Source organism: Vipera berus (assembly GCF_964194415.1).
Source record: "Vipera berus genome assembly, chromosome: 7".
Lineage (NCBI taxonomy): Eukaryota > Metazoa > Chordata > Lepidosauria > Squamata > Viperidae > Vipera > Vipera berus.
The window spans coordinates 7,387,817-7,409,065 of NC_138209.1; the positions used below are offsets into that span (position 1 = coordinate 7,387,817).

At 43.5% G+C, this 21,249-nt stretch overlaps 1 protein-coding gene across 7 annotated transcripts in view; it reads right to left on the reverse strand.

Annotated features, from left to right (window-relative positions):
- The window catches only part of RUFY3 (RUN and FYVE domain containing 3), a 75,982-nt gene extending 58,540 nt beyond the window's left edge, over positions 1 to 17,442 (reverse strand). For 5 of the 7 annotated variants that reach the window (XR_014027024.1, XR_014027025.1, XM_081332052.1 and 2 more), the window contains exon 1: positions 16,873 to 17,442. Coding sequence is in view for 5 of the 7 variants with exons in the window: in XM_081332052.1 (XP_081188178.1) it covers positions 16,873 to 17,158 (286 nt within the window). In the remaining 2 variants the exon portion in view is untranslated. Of the gene's footprint in view, positions 1 to 3,449; positions 4,176 to 16,872 lie in introns of those variants that run through there. The other 2 variants (XM_081332051.1, XM_081332054.1) reach the window with 1 other exon arrangement.
- Between the last annotated feature and the right edge of the window lie 3,807 nt (positions 17,443 to 21,249).

Here is a 21,249-nt window from a genome sequence, read left to right on the forward strand (position 1 = left end):
AACTGTGAGAGGGATCTCGGAGTCCTAGTGGACAATCACTTAAATATGAGCCAGCAGTGTGCTGCAGCTGCCAAAAAAGCCAACACAGTGCTAGGCTGCATTAACAGAGGGATAGAATCAAGATCACGTACTAATACCACTTTACAATGCCTTGGTAAGGCCACACCTGGAATACTGCACCCAGTTTTGGTCACCACATTGTAAAAAAGATGTTGAGACTCTAGAAAGAGTACAGAGAAGAGCAACAAAGATGATTGGGGGACTGGAGGCTAAAACATATAGGGAACGGTTGCTGGAATTGGGTATGTGTAGTTTAACGAAGAGAAGGGTGAGGGGTGACATGATAGCAGTGTTCCAATATCTCAGGGGCTGCCCCAAAGAAGAGGGAGTCAAGCTATTCTCCAAAGCACCTGAAGGCAGGACAAGAAGCAATGGATGGAAACTAGTTAAGGAGAGAAGCAACCTAGAACTAAGGAGAAACTTCCTGACAGTTAGAACAATTAACCAGTGGAACAACCTGCCTCCAGAAGTGGTGAATGCTCCAACACTGGAAATTTTTAAGAAGAGACTGGACAGCCATTTGTCTGAAATGGTATAGGGTTTCCTGCCTGAGCAGGGGGTTGGACTAGATGACCTCCAAGGTCCCTTCCAAATTATTATTATTATTATTATTATTATTATTATTATTATTATTATTATTATTATTATTATTATTATTATTATTATTATTATTATTATTATTATTATTATTATTATTATTTGATGGTGTATGAGGGATCCAAACCTTCCGGAAAAAAACCTTCTCAGCTAGAAGCAGAGATTAGAAAAACAAAGCCACATAAGTGTCTATGGAGATTCTCAGCCCTCCAGGACATGGTTATCCCAAAGGTGCTTTTTCAATTCAATCTGAATTCAGCAACCCATCTGCGTTTGAAAAACAAAGGCTACTCTTCTGAAGACAGCAAAGTCCATATTCTGGACAGAGAGGGCCGCTGCTTTGAAAGAGGGGTCAAAGAGGCCATCTATACTAAAACCGAACAGCCCTCTCTCAACAGAGGGGGAGGGCTACAACATCATCTATCTCCAGTCTACAACACAGTCCCAATAAGGTTCCACACCAAATTTGCACTACAGTTAGTCCTTGACTTACAACCACTCGTTTAGTGACAATGGCACTGAAAAAAGTGACTTATGACCATTTTTCACACTTACATCCCCATGATCATATGATCAAAATTCGGACGCTTGGCAACTGATTCATATTTATGACAGTTGCAGTGTCCCAGGGTGATGTGATCACCTTTTTGCGACCTTCTGGCAGGCAAAGTCAAAGGGGAAGCCAGATTCACTTAACAACCATGTTACTAATGGAAGAACTGCAGTGACTGGCTTAAAGGTCGTAAGATGGGGGCAAAATTCACTTCAGAAATGTTTCACTTAGCAACAGAAACGTTGTGGTCGTAAGTCAAGGGCTACATGTATTCAGGTGACCCTGAGGACCCAAATCAACCTCAAAGTGGCCTCAGCAACCCTCAGAAAGAGTGCTGACGAACAGAAGACTGCAAGGAATATAAATACTTCCATTCCCAGCCATTCAGTCAAAACTGAAGAAGCTTCTTGGGTGAGAAGCGAAACATCTTCAAGGAAAAACAAAGAAAGTCCAGTTGCCTCTTGGAAAAAGCACCTTTGGGAAAGCCACAGAAGATGGCAACTGAGCAAAGATCCTGTGCTTCATGTGTAGGTCAGAGATGCAAACCAAACAAAGAAATAAAAAATAAACTGGCTACTCTTGTGTGCAAGTAAGGAATGAGACCCACCTCAATTAGCTTTGGATTTTATACAAGAGATTACCCTCACCTTGAAAAGGGCTCAGGTAACTCAGAGTTGCCCATTGTGATAATTGTCAAACAGCAGGTGGATTCCACACCTGTGAATATTATTAGACTGGGGCATGAGATTGCAAAAGATTAAATGCTTTCATTTTGCTTCAAAACAGATGTTATGACACAAAAGCAGTCGGCAGAGATTTAAAAAGGGAACTAAATTCAAATCACCTTCACCGGGTACTTCCTGATTTTAAAATGAAATCCTTAAACCAGAGATTCAATAACACCCTGTTTACTGCTCACAATTCCATTTCCTGTATCCCCTTGTCACACAATAAATAATATTCCTGTCTCCTCTATAATTTCCTACTTATTTCCTCTCCTGTCAAAGCCAGCCACCAGGAAGTCTCTCTTAAAGCCCCAAAGGACACGTTATCAATTTACACCATCTAAATGTTAAACTATATCGTTCCTTTTATACCCAAAGGTGGCATACTTTTTTTAAAAAAAATCATCTGCTTCAGCAGAATAAAACAGAGTTGAAAGGGGCCTTGGAGGTCTTCTAGTCCAACCCCCTGCTCAAGCAGAAACCCTATGATATTCTGATTGTCCAATCTCTTAAAAACCTCCAGTGATGGAGCACCCACAACTTCTGGAGGCAGGTTGTTCCACTGATTAATTTTTCTCACTGTCAGGAAATTTCTCCTTAGTTCTAGGTTGCTTCTCTCCTTGATTGGTTTCCATCCACTGTTTCTTGTTCTGCCTTCAGGTGCTTTGGAAAATAAGTTGACTCCCTCTTCTTTGTGGCAAACCCTGAGATACTGGAAGACTGCTATCATGTCACCCCTAGTCCTTCTCTTCATTAAACCAGACATACCAGATTCCTGCAACCGTTCCTTCATATGTTTTAGCCTCGTCCCCTAACCTCATTATTATACCTCACCCCATTACATACACATTAATTAATAATGCAATTACATTATTGCACCTAAGCCCATTATTTTTGGCCATTGTCCTCTATGAAAAATGAACCCCTTTTGCTCAAAAAATAATAGCGGTTTAGGTTGCACCTAAGCCCATTATTTTGGGCATTGTCCTCTATGAAAAATCAACCCCTTTTGCTAAAAAAATTAATAATAATAGTAGGTTAGGTTGCACCTAACCTCATTATTTTTGGCCATTGTCCTCTATGAAAAATGAACCCCTTTTGCTAAAAAAATAATAATAATAACAATAGTTTAGGAGGCTGAAATTCCATCTTTAAATGTCAGGATGAATTTTCTTTCCAGTGCAGAAGAGAAGGCACAGCCTCAGCTTATTCTGCTAGCTCTTGCTGCAAAGAGCTCAGGTGCCTAAAAAAACAGAATAAGCCAAGGGAAGCCAACCATTTTTCCCACTGTTGACCTTCGTCTTTAGCCAGCCTTTCCGCTTTCCACAAAACGACTTTTTTTAAAACAATCAGAATCAACAGCACAGTCCACGTTCAAATGAAATAAGGTTATTCCACGTACAGTGAAACGGCTACACACGGGGGGGGGGGGTATGCTGGGAAGGCAAACATCAAAACTCTACCGCTTTGCACCGCAACAACCAGGGTTGGCTGGCAAGTCGGGCAAACTGTACCTTCTTGACTCGGTTCGGGGTCAGGCGTAAGAGAGATGTCATCCAATTCCCTCAAACAGAGCCATTCTCCATCCATAGACACCCGGAATTTGCACAGATAGATCGTTTCCATGGCAGCCTGGGTGATCTTGTCTGTGGTGGGAGTCGGCGTATCGCTTTGAGGCGTCAGAGCGGACATGATGACTCAGCGGATACAACAATAAAGCCGATTTGGGGGAAAATAAAATAAAATCAAGCGAGAATAAAACAAAACCATAAAAAAGAAATCTTCCCCTCGAAGAGAACCAAAAAAATAAAAAAATAAAAAAATAATAAAATCAAACAGATGGCCGGCTTGGGGAAAGATTTTCTGCAGATCAGACAATGCACTAGTTTTGAGGAAAGCGAGGCAGAGGGGAAGGGGGGGGGGAAAAAGAGACCCCCTTCTCAGCTGTTTCCCCTTTCTTCGGTTTTCTTCTGCAAGGCTGCACACCCGCACGGGCCCGATGTGACTAGGAGCTGTTACTCCTGAATAACCCCTTCGCGCACGGCCTCTGCATCAGGAGAAGAAGGGGGGGGAGGGGAAAAAAACCAGCCCCCTTTGCAGTCTCTTAGAAAAAGCCTTGTCTTTTTTAAAAAATAAATAAATAGCAAAAGAACGGAACAATAACCACAAAGAGAAGAAAAAGATATCCAGGATCCACTGAGGTCTACAGCTGCGCTCTCTCTCTCTCTCTCTCTCTCTCTCTCTCTCTCTTGCCCCCTTCCGATCAACCCAGATTCAGAAGGATAATAGGATTGGATTGTGCGCAGTTAAAGAGGGTGTCGACCAAAATGGCTGACTAATGAACTAAAATGAAAATTCAGGCTCATGTGACCCGTTGGCTCTCGCCGTACGGCAAGCAATTCCCGAGATGCTTTATAGATGCTGCTGATGCTGATGCAGGAGAAAGAACCAAAGTCAAAGTCCTCAACGTCTCATCTCTGCTTAACCAGGGCGAGTCAAATCCACCTCCGGGCACAAAGCGATGTAAACATGCTTCTGATCAACCTCAGACGTTTGCCAGTTTCAAAACAGCTTTAGCAGAGGCTTATTTTATTTATTTTTTTTGCAAAGAGGTCCATTTCCCGAATGGGGAGACTGTACCCCTTAATGCACCCCTTTCGTGCATATTTAGCACCAGTGTCAGAGGGAAAAAAAATATTGAGAAGGGATTCTGCTAAATACTTGGTATACACATATTATTTGCAAGCTGAGTAATGGACCGATTCCAAAGGCAGCATGTTTGCAAAGAGGGTGACAGCATATTTTGTTGCTAACCCCGATTAGTCTGAAAAGACCACAAACAGGTCAGTCTGGAGTAAAATCCCTAACCTCAGTTTGCAGCTACTGTAAACAGTTTATTTACCTCCCATGAGGATAATACGGAAAAAGAGACTTCAATTTCCAGTTCCTGGAGACACTTGTTACTGCTTATGAGGTTTAATCTGGAATAATTTTCATAAAAACTGAGATAGCCACCCAAGAAGAAATTATCACTGGATGGATATGAAATGGATATGAAATGACCAAAACACAGTCCATACAGGGAACAAATGACTAACCTGAATAACAAGTCAGCTGTTCCAAAGTCATCTATCTGGACCGGGATGCCCTGTGTACGGTCACTCATGCGCTCGTGACCTCTCGCCTAGACTATTGTAATGCTCTCTACATGGGGCTTCCCTTGAAGACTACTCGGAGGCTCCAACTGGTACAGAATGTGGCCGCGAGAGTTGTCTTGGGAGTTTCCCGGTACTCCCATGTTACACCTTTGCTCCGCGAGCTGCATTGGTTACCAGTTGTCTTCCGGGTGAGGTTCAAGGTCTTGGTTATGATCTTTAAGTCCTTACATGGCATGGGTCCGGGATACCTCGAGGACCACCTGCTGCCGGCGTCAACTCCCCTCCGCCCTGTGCGTGCCCACAGAGAGGGCCTCCTCAGGGTGCCTCCGGTCAGGGAATGTCGACTGGTGGCCCCCAGGGGGAGGGCCTTCTCTGTGGGTGCTCCGGCATTATGGAACCAACTGCCGGTTGAGCTCCGGATGGCATCGGACCTTCGATCCTTCCGTCGCGGGCTGAAGACCCACTTATTTGAATTAGCTGGTCTGGCCTGATGGGGGAATATGGGTTTTTTTAATTGGTTTTTATTATTCTATCATTGTTGTATTTTAATTGGGCATTGGTTTAATTTTCTTTTAATTTTTGTATTGCTATTTATATATGCCCTGTGAACCGCCCTGAGTCCCTTGGGAGAAGGGCGGTATAGAAATCAAATAAACATCAAACATCAAACATCTTAGATCTTACTTGATTCTGCCATTAAGAACATGCTTGAAGTAAATATGCAGGTACTTGTCAACTGACAATGGTTCAGTTACAACAGCACTGAAAAAGGCGACTTGTGACCATTTTTCACACTTACGACCATTGCGACGTTCCCCACCTTCATCAATTCATCAAAATTATGACAGTTGCAATGTCACAGTGTCACGTGATCCCCTTTTGCGACCTTCTGACAAGGAAAGTCAATGGGGAAGCCAGATTCACTTAACAACTGAGCTGCTAACTCAACAACTAAAGTGATTCACTAAACAACTGTGGCAAGAAAAGTCGTAAAATGGGGCAAAACTCACTTAACAACTGTCTCGCTTGGCAACAGAAATTCTGTGCTCCATTGTGATCATCAATCACGGCCTACCTGTATCCACTGTACCCTTTATGTGGTAAAGAACTAAGAAAAATATTGAATATTTTAAACCAGGGAACCGCAAACAATGTTCCTGAGACTGGACTTAGATAGATCGAAATCCTTATGGAGGAGATAATCTTTCTGTCTTTTTCTCTAGGATACTGCTTAAGAGAGAAGAAAGAGGTTATCAGGAAAAAGGGATGTCAGAGAGAGAATGAACATCACTATTTCCTTTTGGATCTTGTTCATTTTAGTTCCACCCATCATGTGGCCTCCAACAAAATAACTGTACATGACAACAGGGGGGAAAAATGTTGCCCACCGAATTTTAAGCCATAGGCAAGACTATGATGACTGACTTGAAGTGGCAATATTATAATAAAACCCAAATATTAAACCCCAGACATAAAGTAGAACTCTACAAACAAGAGAGGATGCCTATAGCTAGGGAATTATGACTGATAAGTCAGGCTCAAGTAACAAAACATTATATTGCTTCTTTTGCAGAGAAAGGTTTTTCGTTCATTCCATAGTGACATTCCCATATATGTTTTTAGGTCGGGGTAGGCAACCTTGGCTCTTTTATGACTTGTGGACTTCAACTCCCAGAATTCCTGAGCCAGCCATGCTGAGGGGAAAGGGAAAGTTTCCAAGCTGAGCCATGCTGGCCCAGGAATTCTGGGAGTCGAAGTCCACGAGTCATAAAATAGCCAAGGTTGCCTACCCCTGTTTTAGATGAATACGTACTAAGATTAATGAAGTTTTCCTTGTGTCACCACCAAAGGTTTAGAGCTGCCGGCTTTATGTGTTCAAAAACCGATGTACCTAACACCCTGTTTAACTTGCTTTTTGGTTTCTGAAATTTCTTAAAGACCAAATCACAATACTGTGTTATATAAAGTAATTAAACCAATTACACACCACAGAAGTTTTAGAAAGACCATAAAACTCACAAAATCGGCTCAAAAACCCTACTGAAAATCAAAGAGAATTTCTGTAGCTAGGGGTTGAAATGAGGGGACACTGGTGATGTCACCTAATGTGGGTAATGAAACATCGCAAGAAAACAACCAAGTTCAGAAAACACCCAGGACCCCACCTATTGAAAATGCACAAATAGTCCTTGACTCACAACAGTTCATTTAGTAACTCTTCAAAGTTACAATGGCACTGAAAAAGATGGCAACTAATCAGAGAGGAGCAACCTAGAACTAAGGAGAAATTTCCTGACAGTTAGAACAATTAATCAGTGGAACAACTGCCTCCAGAAGTTATGAGGGCTCCATCACTGGAAGTTTTTAAGTGATTGGATATCCATCATCATCATCATCATTATGAAACTTTTATTCATTAAACATGAACCAGTCAAATTACTACTACTACTACTACTACTACTACTACTACTACTACTACTATTATTATTATTATTATTATTATTATTATTATTATTATTATTAGGGATGCGGTGGCTCAGTGGGTTAGGATGCTGAGCTTGTCGATCAGATGGTCGGAGTGTTTGGAGGTCAGAATCGATAATTACACTTCCATGAACGTGATTACAAAAAAGTAATGAATTTGTATTCTATTGCACTTGAATTCACTTTTCTATGCCACTCTACCCCCCCCCAAAAAAAGCTTGTTTTTGTCCTAATATCAGATAAATCAATGTCCTTAAGCCTGTGTAATTGCCTTTCCCCATTACATATTAGAGGGACGCAGTGGCTCAAGAGGGACGCAGTGGCTCAGTGGGTTAGGACACTGAGCTTGTCCATCAGAAGGTCGGCAGTTTGGCGGGTCGAATCCCGAGTGCCGCATAACAGAGTGAGCGCCTGTTACTCGTCCCAGCTTCTGCCAACCTAGCAGTTCGAAAGCACGTAAAAATGCAAGTAGAAAAATAGGGACCACTACGGTGGGAAGGTAACAGCGTTCCGTGCGCCTTTGGCGTCTAGTCATGCCGGCCACATGACCACGGAGACGTCCTCGGACAAGCGCTGGCTCTTTGGCTTTGAAACGGAGATGAGCACCGGCCCCTAGAGTCGGAAACGACTAGCACGCATGTGCGGGGGAACCTTTACCTTTTTTATTATTATTATTATTATTATTATTATTATTATTATTATTATTATTATTATTATTATTATTATTATTATTATTATGACCATTTTTCACACTTGACCATTGCAGCATCCCTATGATCAGATGATCAAACTTCAGACACTTGGCAATTGACTCATACTTATGACGGTCGCTGTGTCCCAGGTCATGTGATCATCTTTGGAGACTTCTGACAAGCCAACTCAATGGGGAAGCCAGATTCAGTTAACAACCATGTTACTAACTTAACAGCTGCAGTGATTCACTTCGCAACTGTGGCAAGAAAGGTCATAAAGTGGGGAAAACTCACTTAACTGTCTCACTTAGCAACCGAAATTTTGAGCTTAATTGTGGTCGTGAGTGGAGTACTATACTCATCTGTCATAAATCCAAATTCCACACACCTTCTATAAAGTAGGAGACAATCTCCACATCGTTAAGTCCCTGCAACTCAAAATTATACTAATATTCCAGCTTTATTTTGTAATAGGTTTAGTTCCCACAGTTTACAATTAAAGAACTCTTAACACAAAAATTATAATCAAGTCATTCAGAGAGAATGGTAAATATCGTATTTCGGCAAACACATTAGAGCCAGTGAGTATAATTTCTTTATTATAGGCTTCCTACGGTCTAACAACTTTCCTAGGAATTACATTCACAGTAATTGCATAACCAGAAGCATACATTAAAATCATTATATATCAGAAACCAATCAATGCTCTGGTTTGGCTTCAGAGTAGGTAATCTTTTCTTTATACTTCATTCTGATTCATTTTGATTCAGTGGGAAAATACATCAGTGCATTTTTTGCCCAAGGCTATTCGAGTTCAGAAACAGGTGCTACAAGCTGGACGTTATGCTTAATTATCTAATTAAAGAAACTGCACGACATTTCGTAACAGTATTATTTCACTTGGCTTCAGTTTGGTTTCTTCAGTGCTATATCTCTGATCTGTGGTACCTCATATCTTATTTTATACTTACTAGCGATGTACAAAGCATTTTGCATTCAAAACATTTCCACTTCAAAAGAACGATTCTGACCTTGTCAGGACATGTTGTTTCAATCTGCTTCCAATCTCCCTGGGAGTAGAGGTCCTAATGTTTAATGAGTGGCTTAAATTTACTTTTTATTTTATTTATTTATTAACCTGCCTTTATTATAGGCAGTGAACATGCATAGTACTCCTTCATCCTATGTTCCCAACAACAACAACAGTGGGTTGGGCTGAGAGACAGTGACAGGCCCAAAATCACCCAGCTGGCTTTCAGACCTAAGGCAGGACTAGAATTCCCAGACTCCTGGTTATTGGCCCAACGTCACCCAGCAGCTTTCCTGCCTAAGGTGGGACTAGAACTCTCCTCCTGCTAGTGACTGGCCCAAAGTTAGACAGCTGGCTTTCATGTCTGAGGCAGGACTAGAACTCACTGTCTCCTGGTGATTGGCCCAAAGTCACCCAACCAGCTTTCAGGCGGAACTAGAACTCGCAATCTTCTGCCTTCAGCCCACTGGATTGGACTGCTCAATCCTACTTCCCAACCCGCTTTGAAGGACTCTCTTAAGCAGAAGCTCCTTTTATGTAGACTTTTTCAAATCAGTTTGAGTAACCTTGGTTGATCTCAGGTTAACACCAGGCTCTCTCTTTTTTTCCCCTGTTCTTTTTTTAAAATTTTTTTATTTATACCTGTTTTAAAGGCTGTAACACAGAGAAACAGCTGTTTCAAGCTGAAGATACAACACTTTCAACCAGGGACCTTTCCAAAATAGTTGGAATAGCATCAGAATTCTTCTGACCAGGTTGGGCCCTATTCACTCTTCCAGTAAAGCAGGAAACATTTTGAATTAAAAAAATAATAATTCACATTTGAAATGTTTGCACATCTCTACTTTTCGATTCCCCCTGAATTAAAAATCCCGACTGATCACCCACATTATTTCTTCTACAAAAACATTTCTAAACTTCTTGGGAATACTATATCACACAAAAAGAACGTTATACTTGCCCTGACAAACATATTTCAATAGCTGTTATCAAGCCTGTGCAATACTTCAGATCTGATTTAGAAGAGGGGCTTCGGAATACATGCATGGGCGTGCAAATGCAGCTGCAGTTTGTAACTCATTAAAACAGCCGTGTCTCTTTCCAACCTGAGATAGCTGCAGAGGAAGCCTCGCAGCCTTCTAGAAAAAGATGTAGCTAGCTGTTTTATGGAATTGCAGACAAGTACCAAGTTCACATTCCCTTACGGTAAAAGTTCCTCTTTTCTGTTGCTCAGCAAGGCGGTTGTTAAATAAATCGCGCCCAATTTTATGGCCTTTTTTAAAAAAAACCACGGTTGTTTAGCAAATCATTAAATGAATCGCATGTTTGTTAAGTGAATGCAGCTTTCCCCGTGGACATCTGGACTCCCAAACAATTTTCTCTTTGTTTTCACTTCAATATGAGCCAGCCGTGTGCTGCGGCTGCCAAAAAGGCCAACACAGTCCTAGGCTGCATTAACAGAGGGAGAGAATCGAGATCACGTGAAGTGTTAATGCCACTTTACAATGCCTTGGTAAAACCTCACTTGGAAAATTGCAACCAGTTTTAGTCAACACAATTTTTTAAAAAAGGTTTGAGACTCTAGAACAGACATGTCAAACACAAGGCCCGGGGGCCAGATCCGGTCCGCGAAGTGGTTTCATGTGGCCTGCGAAGCCATCCTGGAAACAGTGAGGGAACGGCTCCCATTGCCTTGGCCTTGGCCCTGGCCCAGAGACCCTCAGATCTGTCCCACTCCTGCCCAGGCCCCCATAGGCACCCTTGATGTGAACAATGTAGAGTTGGCCATGCCCACCCAGTATGCCACGCCCACCCAGGCCATACCCACCTGGCCCGCTGAGGGCAACCGCAATGCTGATGCGGCCCTCAATGAATTTGAGTTTGACACCCCTGCTCTAGAAAGACAGCAGAGAAGAGCAACAAAGATGATTAGGGGACTGAAGGCTAAGACGTATGAAGAACGGTTGCAGAAACTGGGTCTGTCTAGTTTAATGAAAAGAAGGACGAGGGTTGACATGATAGCAGTGTTCCAATAACTAGGGGGCTGCCACAAAGAAGAGGGGGTCAACCTATTCTCCAAAGCACCAGGAGGCAGGACAAGAAACAACAGATGGAAACTCATCAAGGAGAGAAGCAACCTAGAACTAAGGAGAAACTTCCTGAGAACAATTAATCAGTGGAACAGCTTGCTTTCGGAAGCTGTGGGTGCTCCAACACTGGAGGTTTTTAAGAGATTGGACAACCATTTGTCTGAAATGGTATAGCATGTCTTGCATGAGCAGAGGGTTGGACTAGAAGACCTCCAAGGTCCCTTCCAACTCTATAATTCTGTTATTCAATCCTATACTCAACAATATCAAGGAAGGGTTACTTTGAGTTTCTTTCTCACACTTTCTTCCATCTCGGGGCCATCTCGTCTCCAACTGTTCTTTAATGCTGCACTCCTTTCTTTTCCTCTTAACCTCCAAGGTCATCTTTGCATTTCGTTACACCCCAATCCCACCAACCTGCACACCTGACAGAGAAGATCTGGTCCTGCCTGCTTTGCATCTTTTATTTGATTCAGTATGGCTCTCAAATGCCCCCGCCACGAAGAGCTTGATCATTCCTGATTCAGAGATGCAAAGCCCTGAAAAGAAAAATTTTCCTGGTACCTCAAATAGCAATAAAATTAATTCCAAAGCAAAAAAAGCACGTTATGGGCATTAGTTGTGACACAGACTGTCAAAACACTTTAAAACTACCCGACTACTTTGTGCATTGTTTAGGCAGCAAAATGCTTTGGGCAGATCTAGGCTTTATATAGAATTTGTACAGAACTTGAAAATCAAGCAGTGCTATCCTCTATTTCACACCGATTCCCAGTAATTGTTAAAGTTATTGACACAAATTGTTCTTTCATTGGGTAGGATTTTAAAAAAATCAAGAAGAACTAGATCAGGGGTAGGCAACCTTGGCTCTTTTATGACACGTGTACTTCAACTCCCAGAATTCCTGAGCCAGCATGGCTCAGCTTGGAAACTCTCCCTTTCCCCTCAGCATGGCAGGCTCAGGAATTCTGGGAGTTGAAGTCCACGAGTCATAAAAGAGCCAAGGTTGCGTACCCCTGAACTAGACGGATAGTAGCCATGGAAACAGAATCAAAGTCAGCCCCCTGAAGTAACCTACCATTCACCTGCTACCCCTTGTATGCTTTTTAATGGTTTCCCATTAATAAAATTAAATATCAGTTTTATGCTAGGCAATAGTGCAGGATCGGTCTGGCAAAAAGGAGATGATGTCGAAAGACAAGCTCGGTTAAGAGCTTCCAAGTTTTCACATTCTTGTTTTGGCTCTTTCCTTGACTTAAGACAGAACACATATGCTCTCCCCTTCGGTTTCTCAAACTATTTCACAAAAATAAATGTCTGATTCACCAACAGTTGGTCCAAATGAGCCTGCTGCTTCATTCACTCTTCCAAGCATGTAAGCAACATGATATCTGACTGGCAGAACTTGTATTTCAACTTGCAATTAGCTTCTACTATGCATCTGTTTGTCTCTACAAGCAACACAGGCAACGAATCCCTGGTTCACTGCCACAGTCAACTGATTATTTATTTATCTATTATTTATTTATCCCCGGCCTTTTATCGTTTTTCAAAAACCCAAGGTGGCAGGCATATCCAACATACCTTCTTCCTCCTATTTTCCTCGCCAAGGCATATCCAACATACCTTCTTCCTCCTATTTTCCCCGTCAACAACAGCCCTGCGGGATGGGATGGGCTAAGACTACTAGCCCAAAGTCATCCCAGCTGGCTTTCATGCCTAAGGCAGGACTAGAACTCACTGTCTCCTGGTGATTGGCCCAAAGTCACCCAGCTGGCTTTCATGTCTAAGGCGGGACTAGAACTCACTGTCTCCTGGTGATTGGCCCAAAGTCACCCAGATGGCTTCCATGCCTACGGTGGGACTAGGGCTGGCTGAGGAATTCTGGGAGTTGAAGTCCACAAGTCTTAAAGTTGCCAGGTTTGAAGACCCTTGCTCTATTGCAGGGGTGTCAAACTCAATTTCACTGAGGGACGCATCAGCATTGCAGTTGCCCTCAGGGGGCCGGGTGGGTATGGCCAGGGTAGGCGTGGCCTACTGGGTGGGCGGGGCTAAAGTGCGTATGGCCTACTGGGTGGGCGTGGCCAGCTCTACATCGTTCGCATCAAGGGTGCCTATGGGGGCCTGGGCAGGAGTGGGAGAGATCTGAGGGTCTCTGGCAGAAGGAGGGTCTCTGGGCCAGGGACAAGGCAGGGGGGGCCGTTCCCTCACTGTTTCCAGGATGGCTTCGCGGGCCGCATAAAACCACTTTGCGGGCCGGATCTGGCCCCCGGGCCTTGTGTTTGACATGTCTGCTCTATTGAATGCAGTGAGAGCTAGTCTGGTGTAGTGGTGAAGGCATTAGGTTAGAAACCAAGAGACTGAGTTCTAGTCCTACATTAAGACACAAAGCCAGCTGAGTGACCTTGGGCCAGTCACTTTCTCTCAACCGTAATTCTGAGAAACCTTGCCAAAAAAAACAACAACTGCACAGACTTGTCCAGGCGGTCTTCAGGAATTGGACACGGCTGAACAGAAGCAAAAAAAAAAAAAAAGACTGATTTACGGTATATAACGATCCCAAAACAATAGAACAAAATGTTTTACCAGGACTGATTGTCTCTTAAAGGCCCCCCCCCCCCAAAAACCCCAAACCCTGTTCTTTTTGTACTGAAAAGTCCTAAATGCATCGTAAGCAATACAGAATTGCGCTTGTAATAGTGGTCAGATTATAAACAAATTCCTGCACACTGAATACCATCAGTTACTAATATTAAAATGGCAATTCTGCTTCTATCACACCCTCGGAACACTCCCACACCCACCTGCCAATTGAAAAAGGTACTCAGCCTTACAGAAATGAGTGGAAAATCCTCTTTCAGAGTCAATTCTCCCTTTGACTAAATTAAGCAAAGACTCCTTTGAATCTATCTGAGCTCCCGATGGCTTTACAAACATTTCCATATTGTTTCCTTGGGAAGGTACAAAAACTGGTTTGTCGTCACAGGATTCATTTCTGGATCATTTGAAGTTACAAGGGCACTGCAAAAAGTGACTGGTAGGCTGGTTTTCACGCTTATGACCATTGCGATCTTCCCTCTGGTCACATGAGAAAAATCCGAGCACTTGGCAACTGGCACGTACTTAAAAGACAGTTGCACTGGCCCAGGGTCATATGATCACCATTTTGTGTAACCTTCCCAGCCAAGGTGGGGGGAGGGGGAAGTCAGATTCACTGAACGACAGCATGTTTCAGTTAACAACTGCAGTGATTCACTTCACAAGGGTAGCAAAAAAAGGTCATAAAATGGGGCGTATCTGAACAACGGTCTTGCTTAGCAATGGAAATTTGGGGTTCGGTTGTGATGAGAGCTGCCTGTGCTTTCTCTGAGGCCTGATTTATCCCCACCCCGCACCCCAAGAAAAAAGAATTTTCCAACCTAAAAGCAAAATGAAATTTTATTTATTTATTTATTTATTTATTTATTTATTTATTTTAATCCCATTTATATCCCGCCCTTCTCCGAAGACTCAGGGCGGCTTACAATTTAAGCACAAACCAATGTGCTTAGCAATTTTCATTCCACAGGAAAAAAAAAATCATGTTCTGTTACTAGTTTTAAGTTACTTCAACAAGGAGAGAATCTACTTTTCCCCCAACGTTCAGGTGTAAGCGGATGTTTTTAAAGTATTGTGGATGCTGTTTATATTCCATCATGTCAGGGTTAACCCTTAGCCACCATACAGAATCACAGGGCTAAAAGGGACCTTGGAGGTCTTCTAGACCAACTCCTTTATCCCAAGGCAGAAGAAGCCCTTATTCCATCCAGGACGAATGGTTATCCAAACTTTTCTTGAAAACTTCAGCAACAGACCAGACCTCTAAGAGGATCAATCCCCAATTTGATCCCTGAGATTCCCCAATGACATTCATCAGCACCATCTACTTGCTGCCGGTTATAACAGAATAAGAGAGTTGGAAGGGACCTTGGAGGTCTTCTAGTCCAACCCCATGCTCAAGTAGGAGACCCTATACCATTTCAGACAAATGGCTGTCCAGTCTCTTCTTAAAAAACTCCAGTGATGGAGCATTCACCGCTTCTGGAGGCAGGTTGTTCCACTGATTAATTGTTTTAACTTTCAGGAAGTTTCTCCTTAGTTCTAGGTTGCTTCTCTCCTTGACTAGTTTCCATCCATTGTTTCTTTGGAGCTTTGGAGAATAGATTCACCTCCCCTTCTTTGCGGCAGCCGCTAAAATATTGCAAGACTGCTATCTTGTCACCCCCTAGTCCTTCTTTTCATTAACTACTTCTCTTTCCTTCCACCTTTCCTAGTATTGTAGACTTTCCATAAAATTAGCCGGCTGCTACTATCATCACTCCCTATTTAAGAAAAGGGCTGATATTTATTTTATAACTCCTTGCATCTATCTTTAGTCTTCTTAATAATAGCACAGTTAGCCAAGGCTTCTGCCATTATAACAAGAAGTCTCTCTGGATTGCTATTTTCCTCTAAAATCAGACACTTTTTCTCCCCAAAGATTGAAGGAAACTTGAAGGAAAAGGAGGGGGGGGGGAAGAAAACAGAGATTGAGACTTGTAACCCAGGCACTTTCTTGAAAGGACAATTTCCAAATAAGTGTTCCAATATCTAAGGGGCTACCACAAAGAAGAGAGGGACAACCTATTTTTCCAAAACAAGAAACAGAACAAGAAAATAATGGATGAAAAGTAATCAAGGAGAGAAGCAACCTAAAACTAAGGAGAAATTTCTTGACAGTTACAACAATTAATCCTCCAGAAGTTGTGAATGCCCCAACAGCTTTTAGCAAAAGACTGGACAGCCCTTTGTCTGAAACGGGTGTAGGTAGGCTCACCTGCTCCAGTGAGGGTTGGACTAGAAGACCTCCAAGGTCCCTTCCAACTCTGTTATTCTCTTATTTTATTATGCCTACCGAGAAGAAAAAAACAACAACAGTGGAGGCTTCTCTCTGATAACCAATTTGCTGGGTTTTTGTTTTGTTCTGTTTTTTTAGCTGGCACCCACCTTCAGCTCAACACTTTCCTTTGCAAGAGACTTCAACCCATCAATAAATAAAAACCTCAGGCGCTGACACTGCAAAGCAAGTGACAAGTGGCTTGGAGGACTGGAAGGGGAGGGTGGGTGAGGAATGAGGGTAGCCATTCACACTCAGGCTTTGGAGAAGACCCCCACAAAACGGAACACACACACAGACACACACACACACAAACACACACGGGGGGGGGAGGAGAGGAAGGAAGGCATTTTTCCCTTGCAGGATTTGCGGTGGTGCAGAAAGCAGGGTGTGCCAACGAGAAAGAGGCATCGGCGGACTGTGGAGTCCAGCTCCCCAATCCTCTGGACAGCTGGGAAGCATGGGAGCCCAGATCCCACCCATGGGGAAAGACCCCAAGTTGGGGAAGCTGGGGCTGGAGGGGGGGGAACCGGGAAGCGGGCCAAAAGCTGCTACTGCTGCTACTCACGAGCGGCGCCGGCTCGCGGCTGGGCGGGCTCCGGCCCGATGTAGCTGAGCAGGACCGGTAACGGGGCGCCACGAGGGCCCGGCGGCGCGGCGCGCCAAGCGCTCTGGGGCTGCGCGCCGGGCGCAGCGGTGGCGGCGCCTCCTCCCCGGCCTGGGTAGAGGAGGAAAAAAGGGGGCGAGTCCGGTGGCGGCGACGGCGCCTCCTCCTCCTCCTCCTCCCCGTCGGCTTCCCCGCCGGCCTCTCGGCGCTGGGAGCTGCGGCGGCGGCGGCCGTCGGGGCTCTCCATGCCGGCCAAGCGCGCACGGGCTCCTCGGCCTCTCCAAGCGCGCACGGCAAGGTCCCCGGAGCAGGCGGGCCACTTTGCGCCGCCGCTCCCGCCGCTTTCCTGCCGATCAGCCCGGCTCGGGCCCAGCCAGCCGGAGGAACCGTGCCTTGACCCGGCCCCTCGCCGAGCTCCGCCCCGACGGCCCCGGCTTCGGCCGGCCTCCTCGGCGCGCGCCCCGGCTCCTCCCCGAAGCGCACGGCGCGGTTGCCGGGGCAGAGCGAGGCCCGAAGAGGCGGCGGGATCTGGGTTGTTCCCCGGGAGGAATCTTCTCGGGCGGCGAAGGTGTTTCTTCCCGCCGCCACCCAGCCCCGATTAGTTTTCATTTTTTGGCAGGTGCCAAAAATGTTGTTGTTTTTTCCCCCCAATTTTCTTTCGGATTTCTTGGGAGATGTCTTTTTTTCCTTTGCCATACAGGTAGTCCTCGACTTACAACAGTTCGTTTAGCGCCCGTTCGAAGTTACGGTGGCGCTGAAATGACTTATGACCGTTTTTCATACTTGTGGCCGTCGCCGCATTCCCCACAGCGTGATAAAAAAAAGTTCAGGCAGTTGGCAACTGACTGGTATTTATGACGGTTGCGGTGTTCCTGGGATCCCCTTTGGCGAACTTCTGACAAGCAGAATCCGTGGGGAAGCCGGACTCGTTTAACAACGGTGTTGCTAATTGAACGATTGCAGGGATTCACTTAACAAATGTGACAAGAAAAGTCGTAAAATGGGACAAAAGTCACTGAACAAATTTCTCTCTTAGCAACATAAATTCTGGCCTCGGTTGTGGTCGTCCAGGACTACCTATAGTTCTTCTTTGGGTTTTGGGGCGGTTTTGGTTAATTTTGTATTTTAATTTTTTCCCCCTCGTGGCTCTAGAAATGCACGGAGAAATAATAGAAAGCGGTGGTGGTATTTTGCCATTATTATTTTTTTCATTTCCTTGAAGGATTTTTCTCCTCTTTGCTACAATTCTTATTTGGGTTTGGATTAATGTTCCTTTTAAAATTATTTTCCTCTTCGCTCTGTAGTTTGTGTGGATAGATAAGGTTTTTTTCAGAGGTGGTGGTGGTATTTTGCCATTTTTTCCTCATTTCCTTAGAGGATTTCTTTCTCCCTATTTGCTGCAATTCTTATTTAGGTTTTTGGGGTCGTTCCAGTTAATTTTCCATATTTTTCCCCCTCTTCATCCTATGGTTTCTGTGGGTGATAGGTTTTTTTCAGATTGTAGGGTGTGCTTTTTTAATATATCAGGATAACAATTAACATCATTGTGGTGATATTCAGTTTGCCTATGCTGTCACAGTTTGCGCATTTTAAAAACAAACATTACAGTATCTTAAAAGAACTTCAGCTCAGAAGCAGCCTTTTCCATCCAACAGATTTTATCAAATGGCTTCATTTCCAGAAGCCATGCCTAATTTTTAATTACTGTTTTTCTGTATTTATGGCTTCACTGTTGTACATCACCTATTCACTTTGCAAGATGGGCAGCCTCAGCCCCATGGCAGGAGAGGCAACAAATAAATTAACAATAGCATAAACAATAACAATATAAATATGAAAAATAAATGAGCTCAGACAGGAAAATTAATTACGTTTATGCAGCCTTTCTCAAACAGGATTAACATACTGCCATCTTCCCAAATAACCTTGTGCAGGTATTCAGTACTGTTTACTTAGCTTTTAACAACTCTGAAATACTTAATTCTGCACAAACAATATTGCCCCGTGGGTTTAATTAATGTTAAACTAGGTTCATAGTAAATGTGTATAGATCCATAGTAGTCAGTTAATGGGTGGTAAAACATGGAGTGTTTGGAGGTCAGAATCGATAATTACACTTCCATGAACGTGATTACAAAAAAGTAATGAATTTGTATTCTATTGCACTTGAATTCACTTTTCTATGCCACTCTACCCCCCCCAAAAAAAGCTTGTTTTTGTCCTAATATCAGATAAATCAATGTCCTTAAGCCTGTGTAATTGCCTTTCCCCATTACATATTAGAGGGACGCAGTGGCTCAAGAGGGACGCAGTGGCTCAGTGGGTTAGGACACTGAGCTTGTCCATCAGAAGGTCGGCAGTTTGGCGGGTCGAATCCCGAGTGCCGCGTAACAGAGTGAGTGCCTGTTACTCGTCCCAGCTTCTGCCAACCTAGCAGTTCGAAATCACGTAAAAATGCAAGTAGAAAAATAGGGACCACTACAGTGGGAAGGTAACAGCGTTCCGTGCGCCTTTGGCGTCTAGTCATGCCGGCCACATGACCACGGAGACGTCCTCGGACAAGCGCTGGCTCTTCGGCTTTGAAACAGAGATGAGCACCGGCCCCTAGAGTTGGAAACAACTAGCACGCATGTGCGGGGGAAACTTTACCTATTACATATTATTGGCTCTTTTTTTAAAAAAAAAAAGCAGCTGGATCTTCCTTGTAAATAACTCATTATAAATTTTATTTTTCCCAACCTCTGTCCAATGGTAGTTATCTAACAGTTGGCAAGTGCTATTTTTTCCCATATGCGGTAGGACACATTCCAATGTCTGATATGCTCTTAATCCCAGGAATTAAATACCACCAAGTAGGAAAAAAAGTTTCAAAAATTAGAACAGATGATAGATGAATAACTTGCAGGGGGGGGTGGGGTTAAAACAAATTCTGGACAGCTATTAGCAAGACCATAACTGCACAAAATAGAATTGGATGAGAAGATTACCAAATTCCTTTCAAAATGTGAGAAAGCAATGTACCATTTTGCAGAACCTAACTTTGAATTTATAAGAATTTCTGGGACCTTTTTAATTTTTTGATAGATGGGCAAAATGTTGAGCAGTTTAGTTTAAACTAATAAGAATCCACACAACTATCAACCACTGCTTTACAAATTCTTCAGTAATGTTTAGTGCCGGTATTATATGGCAAATGGAACTGACTTGACAGGTACCCTTTAACTAACATAATCTAGAAATAACTACTAAACAAAACCAATCTTCCTCAAATTGTCACTTTCTATTATGCTGGTTTATGCCCGTAATAAAAAATTGATTTGATACCCTTCAGATTCTGGCTGGAAGGTCTGGGACTCTGGGGAATTGGTCTAAAATTACAGGGGTAGGCAACCTTGGCTCTTTTATGACTCGTGGACTTCAACTCCCAGAATTCCTGAACCAGCATGGCTTGCTCAGCATGGCAACCACTTCCTTTTCCCTCAGCATGGCTGGCTCAGGAATTCTGGGAGTTGAAGTCCACGAGTCATAAAAGAGCCAAGGTTGCCTACCCCTGCCCTAGTCTAAAACATCTGAAAATGACTTGGGGAAGACTAGATGTGATGTAACAGAAGAGTACAGTTGTCTCAATAGGTGGCAGCATCTGGCTAAACTTGCTAGGTTAAAATCTAAGCAGAGGCAGACTTGACTAGTACTTGGATTAGGAAACTACCAGCCAATATCAAAGCTGAAATTAAGACTGAAAAAGAGTTATAAATTCCCACCGAAGGCATCAGCAAACTCTTTGGACTGTGGCCAAGAAAAATGCATGGATATGTACCACTAGTAGCCAACAGTAAAGCTTGACTCAACAAAGACTTGACTTTTATGGAAGGTTTACAATAGCATGAAACAACTTGGAAAGTGATCCTGAATTGACAAGACCCATAGTTGTATCTAATAGTAAACCAAGTAAACAACACTTTACCCACATATTCCTAAGTTATATTGTGATCTGTCTCCCTTCTTCACTATGTCCTGTCACATTTTATTCAGAAATGATGTCAATGCTTAGGTGAAGCGGGAAGGAACATATGAACCACCATTTTAAAGGAGGTGCCTCAGCTAGTACAGATAGTCCTTGACTTACAACTATATTTGAGCCTCTCTATTGCTAAGTAAGAGAGTTGTAGTGAATTTTGACCCATTTTACCATCTTTCTTGCCACAATTGCTAAGTAACACAATTGTTGACTGAATCTGGCCTCCCCACTGACTTCGCCTGTAAGGTCACAAAAGGTAAATCATGTGACCCCTGGACACTGCAATTGTCATAAATACGAGGTGGTTGCCAGGAGTCTGA